The sequence below is a fragment of the Dipodomys ordii genome, unplaced genomic scaffold, assembly GCF_000151885.1.
Source record: "Dipodomys ordii isolate 6190 unplaced genomic scaffold, Dord_2.0 Scaffold4, whole genome shotgun sequence".
Classification (NCBI taxonomy): domain Eukaryota; kingdom Metazoa; phylum Chordata; class Mammalia; order Rodentia; family Heteromyidae; genus Dipodomys; species Dipodomys ordii.
In genome coordinates, this window is record NW_012267220.1 from 13,479,431 (window position 1) to 13,487,016 (window position 7,586).

Sequence of the window (7,586 nt, forward strand, 5' to 3'; positions counted from 1 at the left end):
GGAAATGAGAAGGATAATTCATCTAACACTGAATTATAGTCACTGGATACTTATATTTTACAAATTAATTTACAAGTTAATGTATTTATAAGTTAATTTATGAACTGATCTCTGAAATTTTTAAAGGCTATTGTTTTATTTAAAAAATTTGTTCTATTACTTTGTCTGATAAGCCAGCATCTAGTGACTACCTCAGACACACTATATATACTGTTTGCTAACAAGTCACTTGGACAAAAACCTAAGACTTTGAAAGGCACCCATAATCACTATTAATTATAAAGGTTCCATCTTCCAGTGTGGGGTTTTGTGGCAAATTCTAAACACATATATGTCACTCACCTAAAACTGAAAGGACCACCTATGGAAAGATGCTTTGGTGTCCAGAATCATTTCAAAGAACTTGAGTCCTTTTCTGATGCTCTAGCAAAAGTTCATCTGCATTGGTGTGTGTTCCACGCTGTTTCCATCAAAGGTCAAAGCCACATGCAAGCTCTGTTTATGTCATGGAACACAAACTAATGTACTGAAAAGGCAGACCCCATTTAAAAAAGGTTGATTCGTCGAATCACCAGTCCACTCCAGGGCTCCAAAATGTATGAGTGGTGAGAGAGGCCTATCTTGCTTTAATTAAGGTAATGAAAGTCTACTTTCCTCTACAAGCAGTCATTTAATTTTATGACTTTGTCAGTGATCAGATTAGAATTATTTGTTTTACAGTTTCCTTCCATCCAACTGTCAAGGGAAATAAGTTATTTTTGCAAGTGAAAAAGAAAAGAAACAAATCAAAACAACAAACCTGATAATAACTATACAGTGACTCAAGAGACCGAAGTGTAAAATTTAAGTTCTAGTGCTGCACATTGTTCCAGATTGTTTGCTACACGCAAAGTAACTAGTTTAAGGAGAACATTTCACACATCTAGAACTTGCTAAGGGACTATTTTGGAAGCTGGGTTTTTTTTTTATCACTTATTGTGTCCGATTAGACATAATCCCTGTTTGGACATTTTTGGAGTTCTGGTTTTCCTGATACTTTTCAAGGGCTGAGCCAGTAGATGTAGGTCTAGCCTGAACTTGGCCCTACCCATGTCCTTTGTTTTTCTAGCTCCTCACCAATGTCTAGAGTCCTTTGGGTGGTAGCGGTCTTGGTCTCTGGCAACTTGGTTTGGGGCCAGCAGTCAGACACTCAAACCTTCATTTGCTAGACCCGATGGAATAAGCCCAAAGAATACTTATAAACTCATTGATGTCCCTAAGTCTCTCTGGAGATCCTCATACCTGCTCAACCTGGTGCCCCCCTTCTGCAAACCTGAGAGACTTTTAAGTCAAAGGAGGAAGTGGATGCAGAGAGGGAGGCTCCCTAGGAGAGAGGGAGAAGGAACAGATGCCCTGTGGCCCCTTCCCTCTCCAGCCTGTCAGCTCTAGGCTGGGTCTTCAAGAAAGGAGAAAACTTACAGGTGATCCGCCCCTCCATCTGCAAGAGCCTCCAGGGGAAGAGCAGGTTCCAACTAAAATTTGGCTAGCATCACTAGGAGATAGGGAATGACATTTAGCTGTGGGTTGGCCCTTGGGAAATTGGAGTGGCAGAGTAGGGTGCTGTTAACCCTGCCTCAGAAGCAGGGCAAGAACCTGTCCCTTTCCTAGTTTACCCCAGTTCTGATGGCATAAGCATCCTTACCCCAAAGTTAGCCAGTCCAGAGTCCTGGCCCCCTCCCAGACAGGCATTTCCAGAGATAGGGAAAGGGATTGCTAGGATGGCTGCCTTCTTGACCAGGGGGACCCTAGGGAGGGAGGGGGACCTTGCTGGTTTCCATTATCCCACATAGACATAGTCCTGGCTGGGGGTGCAGGGTGCAGTGACCAGCCCAAGCAAGTTTCTGTGATCAGCCTGAGGTTTGCAAAACAGACAGGGACCAATGTCTTGCATTTCTTACTCCTGGTTTTCTTGTTGCAATGGCACGGGAAAAGCCACCTGCCTGCCCCTCCCTCCCCACCCTCCACTGACAACCACTCTAGGAGGTGAAGAAGAGCTGGGTGGTCAGCTGAGCAAGCTGTCTCTGAGCTTTTCAGGGATGCATTTGCAGGAGGAAGCCTGTCGTAGTTCGGCACTACACACCAGCTCTTCATCTTCGAACGATGGAACTTCTTTGTTAGGAAAACAGAGAGACAGGTGAAGGAAGATGCCAGTGTAACAAGTACACTGCTTGAGTTACAGGCTGAGCCTTACAGCAAACACTCTGAAGAGGATGCCTGCCACGTTTTGACCACTGAGTGCTCTGGCCATAGCAATGAGTTCTAGACTATTTCCCTCTCTCTCTATTGCATCCATTTAGGCTGTGTGTTCAGCATCACATACTGAAAAACTTGGAATATTGTGTAACAGGGAGCTGGGCTACAGACAGGCTCCAAGATTTATTACCATTTCTAAATTTTATGAGTTCCATTGTTTCCTTCATTTATTACCAACGTTCACGATAATGAGGGTTCCAGAAAACAGAGCTGAAAAGATCACTACCCCCATCTCCTCCCACCCCAACTCCCACCAGGAAGATTTGCTGACTTCTTTAGGATTGGAGCAGTGCCTTCTCTTTATTGTATATTCCTAGAGAGTTAAGTACAAAAGAGAAAAGGGGAATCCAGCTTGGAGCATTACAAAAGTTTTAAACATTTAATATGTTTTTGTGGGAACTGGGCCACCAAAGTGATTTATGAAACACCACCCGTGGAGTTTTCTTAAGGTCACGTAAAGGATGCTAATTTTGAGCAGTTTGCGTGATTATCATGTAATGTTTGGGGCATACCTTCACGACTGACAAATTTCTTAAAATAATGAGGATGGCTAGAATAAAAAGACGTAATTCATCCGACCCCACCACCTTCGTTTTTTCAAGTGTGAAATTTTCATGGCAGGAAGGAGACTGTTCCGCCTCAGGGACGTGTCCCAGAAAGTCACGTGTGTGTGTGTGTGTGTGTGTGTGTTGCTTTCGCATCACTAGCGCCCCAGGAGCCAGCTCGGGTTCTCAGATAACCCAGCCTTGTCTAAGCATTTCGGTGCGCTCGGTCCCTTAGCGTCTAGGCATTCTCCTTATCAGTTCGAAACTTTGGAGAAAGTATCAGAAAGGTCCAGGCTTTCCTAAGAGGCAGTGTTCTGCACGCGGTTAAAAATATAATCGTCTTTGCTTGCAGCCCGGAGTTAGGTACAGACCAGAGACAATCCTCCGCTCCGAAATTCAGAGTGGAAGACAGCAGGAGCTTAGTGCCCCAGCCCCTCGGCCAGGCGAGACGGATTGGCTGCGGGGACACTGCCCCGGGGCTGCCCCGGGCTGGTAACAGGAGCCAGGAGGAGGTGATGGGGGTGGGGTGGGGGTGGGGTGAAATCACGGGACGGTAAACACCCCCAATCACCGACAGGTGACTGCGATTGCTCACACCACACCTTAGTGCCACGTCCCTCCCCTCCCCTCCCCCAGGAGAACCGAAAGGTGCTGAGAGTGGTGTGGAGTCCGGAGAACCGGAGCGGGGATCCGAGGAGGTGGCGGGTTTGATGTCCCCCCCAACTCCAAGCAGTAGAAATTTCGGGTGGTTTGGAAAGTTCCCCAGTCTGTACTTTGTGTCTGCCAAAGGACAACGTGGTGGGTGTGTGGGAGGGGGGGGTGGAGATCCTGGAGCTAGAGTTTTGGTAGCAACTTCTGAGAGTACAAAGTGGCCGGGAGACCCCCCTGCCCCCCCTCCACCACCGCTCTCCTCAAGAAAATAAAGTTGAGGCTGGGCGGGGTGTGGTGCCTGCTGGGCGAGCCGGTGGGAGGGACGCTGGAGAACGGCGGCTGGAGCGGGAGGTCCCCTTTGGAGGTGTTAAAGGACTCCTGAGTGCGCCCCACGCCGCTCGCTCGGTGCTGGTCGCAGGTCCTGGTACTTGAACCCGGGTCGGGCGGGGGGGGCGGGGAGCGGCGGACACTTGGTTGGTTCCTAGGGACGTCGGAGCGCTCGGCGCGGCCCTCCCCAGTCCGAAGGTCAAGTGCGCTTTCCAGTGTTGGAGAGGAGGACGCTCTCTGGAAGAGAAGGCGCGCAGGTCGTTCCCCGAGGCTCAGTGAAGGACGGGGCCGCCTACGGGGGAGCTGGGGGGTGGGGGTGGAAATCTTTAATTATATACCCTTCTGCCTCCGAATCCATCTTCCCGGCAGTGTCTAGCTCTCCCACCCTTCCCGGGTGACTCAGAACGACCTGAAATGCCCACCCTATGGAAGATCAAGAAAAGTAGTTTTCTAAGAAGGTTAGAGGTTTGATTACACAGAGCAGTGTTTCCACTTAAGTCCAAAGCAATTACCCGCCCCCCTCTCCCTCCCACACACATCCCCCCCCCAGGTCCTCCGGCGGATCACCGGGAGAAGAGCAGGACCGACCCCCACGCTCAGCCCCTGGCGCGGGGTCGGTGCGTGTGCATTCATTTCGAATGGCGCTGTAAGTTCATCAGTGTTTGCCATCAGCGGCGGGCAGACCCCCCCACCCCGCCAGCCAGAGCCAAAAGCCGCCGAGAGCCATTCATCAGCGGGAAGGGTTATTCATGGATGACCCCTAAATCACGGCGAGAGTAGTAGATGCCCTGATTGGTCACAGCATGGAAGCCGGGGTGCGCTCAAGCTCTCTCTCTCTCTCTCTCTCTCTCTCTCTCTCTCTCTCTCTCTCTCTCTCTCTCTTCCCGCCCCCCCCCACCCAACGTGCGGCCCGGAGGAGGGAGGGAGGGAAGGGGCGGCAAACGTGGTTCAGTCCAGCAAATCCCATTTGACAGAAAAAGGCAGTAAAAGGGGAATCTCTCTCTCTCTCTCTCTTTCTCTCTCTCCCTCTCTTTCTCTCTCTTTTTGAATAAAGAAGAAATAAAGTACCTGTCATCTTGACAAGTGGCGGAGCGGAGGAGTCACGGATTATAAATGCTCGCAGCCAGGTCCGGCTCGCCCTGTGATTGGGCTCTCTCGCGAGCGGCACCGGGAGAAGCGCATGGTAGGCTCCTCTCCTCTCCCTCCTCACACGCACACACACGCACACACACACACACGCACACACACACGCACACACGCGCGCGCGCACACACGCGCGCACACACACGCACGTGTACACGCGTCTGATCTCGGGCACACTCGTCTCCCCCACCCCCCGCCCCCGCCCCAGCGTCCCCCGTCCACTCACTCACGGTCCTGGATGCGACTCCCTGGCACAGCGCCCCGCGCGCCTCTCCACCTTTTTCCTCCTCGGCTTCCTCTTCCCCTCGCCGCCGCCGCCGCCTCCTCCTCCTCCTCCATCCTCCCGCTCCCGGGCGGACGGCACAAACTCCGAGCCCGGGCCCGGCTGACCCACGGCGGGCGGAGGAGGCTGGCAGGGGCCGGCGGGCCGGGAGGGGTGGGGGGGAGAGAGCGAGAGAGCGCGCGGGGTAGGGAGTGGGGGGGGAGAGAAAAAGAAAGTGAACTCATTGGCGCACGGCGCGCGCTGCCCTCCCCTCCGCACCCCTCGCCCCGCCGGGGCCGGGCGGTGGGCAGGGAAGGAAGTTGTAACACTTGCTGTTCTGCCCCCCTCCCCGCCCCCTTCTCCCCCCTACTCCGCTCCCGCCGCGGCCCACCCCCCCCGTCCCTCCCCTGCGCCCGGCTCCTTTGAATTTGGCCAAGCGCTTGGGTGTGCGCGCTGCTCCGGTGGACGCGGTGGCGGCTGCGGCCGGCGAGCGAGCCGGCGGCGCGGGCGAGTGGAGCGCGGTAAGTGCGTGGCGGCCCTTGCTGGGGTCCTCATGTCCCGGGGCTCCCCCTCCCGCTCCCCCTCTCGCTCCCCCTCTCCACCCCACCCACCCCTAGGCGCCAGGAACCAGGAGGGCTGGTGGCGGGCTGGCGAGAGCGCGTTCGGGCCGCGCGATTCTCCTTCCCAGCCGCTCCCGGAGGCGGCAGCAAGTTGGCCAGTCCCCAGTTGGAGGAGCGCCGGCCTCGGCGGGCACGCTGGCCCCGGCCCGGCCTCCCGGTCCCCGCCCCTCCCCAGCGTCAGTCACCTCCGGCTGGCCAGCGCCGCTGGGAACTTCAGTGCACCTCACCCCAGGCGCTGGGCAGCGCGCTCGGTTTCTGGGGTGGCGGGGCTGGGAGGGGGGGAAAGTCCGGAGTCCCCGGTTGCAGCTCAGGGGCTGGGCGCTCCTAGTGGATGGAGGGCTCGGGTCCACCTTTCGGAGGTGTGATGCCCAGGGTGATAGCGGAGCCCCTCCTGGCTCTGTAGAGGCGCCTGGCAGCGTCCTGTGGGGCTTCCAGGGAGCGAGAAGCTCTGGGTATGCCCCCCACCCACACTTTCCCGGGAAGCGGGGAGCTGGCTTCGCCAACTGCCAGAGAAGTGAGGGAAAGAGACGTTGAGAGCTGAGGGAAGGGGGGGGGGGAAACCCACGCTGAAACTTGATCCAGCAACTCCGGATGGGACGGGGCTGGGGAACAAACACACACCCGACCTGAGCAGTAAGAAAACAAAAACAAAACCCAATGAGAGGGGTCTACGCGCCTGCTACTCCATGCCAGCCCCTGTCTGGTGTCTCAGCCGGTAGGAAAGGGCGTCCGATGTTGGAGGCTGAGGCGGATTGTGTCTGATCTTTCCTAAGCATCTGAAATGCATTTCGGGATCCATTCCTACTGCCTCACCTTTAAGACAGTCGGGGTGGTAATTCCAGTTTTATTGTGCAGAGAAGATAACGGGCAATTCTGTCTTGTCCTATTGCAAATATATATACTGTTGTTTTCTGAAGTCAGGATTCCAAGCCAGAGAAAAGTTTCCAGGTACTTCTGAATGCATGCGGTGGGGATGTAAGGGATGGGGAAGTGCTAGCATTTTCCCCAGAACTCCTGAACAGCGCTAGCTCCTCTTCTTGATACTCTAGTTCTTATCTCTGACAATGGGTTTTGTCAAACATTTGTAGACTCTGGCAGAATTCACTGGGTGGTGTTCTTTTTTTTTTTTAAAAAAAACTAGAATATAGAAACATGTTTAGGCACCACCTTCCCCTTCTGTTGTTAAATAAAAAAAAAGAAAGAAAGAAAAAGGAAGAAAGAAAAAAGCAAGCCTGGCATTTTTGGAAAGTGTAACCTCCCCCCCCCCAAAGTAGCATTACAGTTGAACAGAACCCATTGCAGCCTTCACTGTGTAAAATACTAGGTGTACCCACCCATGCCTACTTGTGAGGAGTATTTCTAGGCTTTTCAGCTATTAGAAACAGTAAGCATTAGGAGTAGCTGTATAATCGTAAGTCATCATACATTTAAAAAATTTTAACGCACAAGGTTTTGTACGTACATCAATGATCTGACCTTGTACACTCCTCATTACTTAAAAGTTCTCACTTGTATGTTTTCATATGTGAAATTCCTATATGAGTCTTGAAAGTTTCGATTTGTGATTCTAAATTGCAGAGCAAATATTTAATTCTTGATCTAAGAGCGAGAGGTTAGTTCAGTAATAAGACTTGCTAATCCCCCTTTAAAATGTCATGGCATTCACAAATTATTCCTAAATTCTTCAAAGATGGGGGATTATAATGAGTTTAACTATACTGTTGTGTATTTCAGGGTTTTTTACAT

The 7,586-nt window shown here is 52.5% G+C and overlaps 1 protein-coding gene across 1 annotated transcript; it reads right to left on the reverse strand.

Annotated features, from left to right (window-relative positions):
- Positions 1 to 3,075: 3,075 nt before the first annotated feature.
- On the reverse strand, positions 3,076 to 5,311 carry LOC105991219 (WAS/WASL-interacting protein family member 3-like). The gene is made up of 4 exons (XM_013023820.1): positions 5,185 to 5,311; positions 4,154 to 4,238; positions 3,800 to 4,052; positions 3,076 to 3,671 (listed from the first exon to the last, which is right to left on the reverse strand). Exons 1-4 carry the CDS (start codon positions 5,295 to 5,297, stop codon positions 3,076 to 3,078), a joined length of 1,047 nt encoding a protein of 348 aa, XP_012879274.1. The 5' UTR covers positions 5,298 to 5,311.
- Between the last annotated feature and the right edge of the window lie 2,275 nt (positions 5,312 to 7,586).

Coding starts and splice junctions, on each gene's coding strand:
- LOC105991219 (XM_013023820.1), bottom strand. CDS start 5,297: ATGGAGGAGGAGGAGGAGGCGGCGGCGGCGGCGAGGGGAAGAGGAAGC. Junction 4,239..5,184: donor AGTCGCATCCAGGACCGTGA/GTGAGTGGACGG, acceptor GATCTTCCATAG/GGTGGGCATTTCAGGTCGTT. Junction 3,672..3,799: donor CTCCAGCGTCCCTCCCACCG/GCTCGCCCAGCA, acceptor CCAAAACTCTAG/CTCCAGGATCTCCACCCCCC.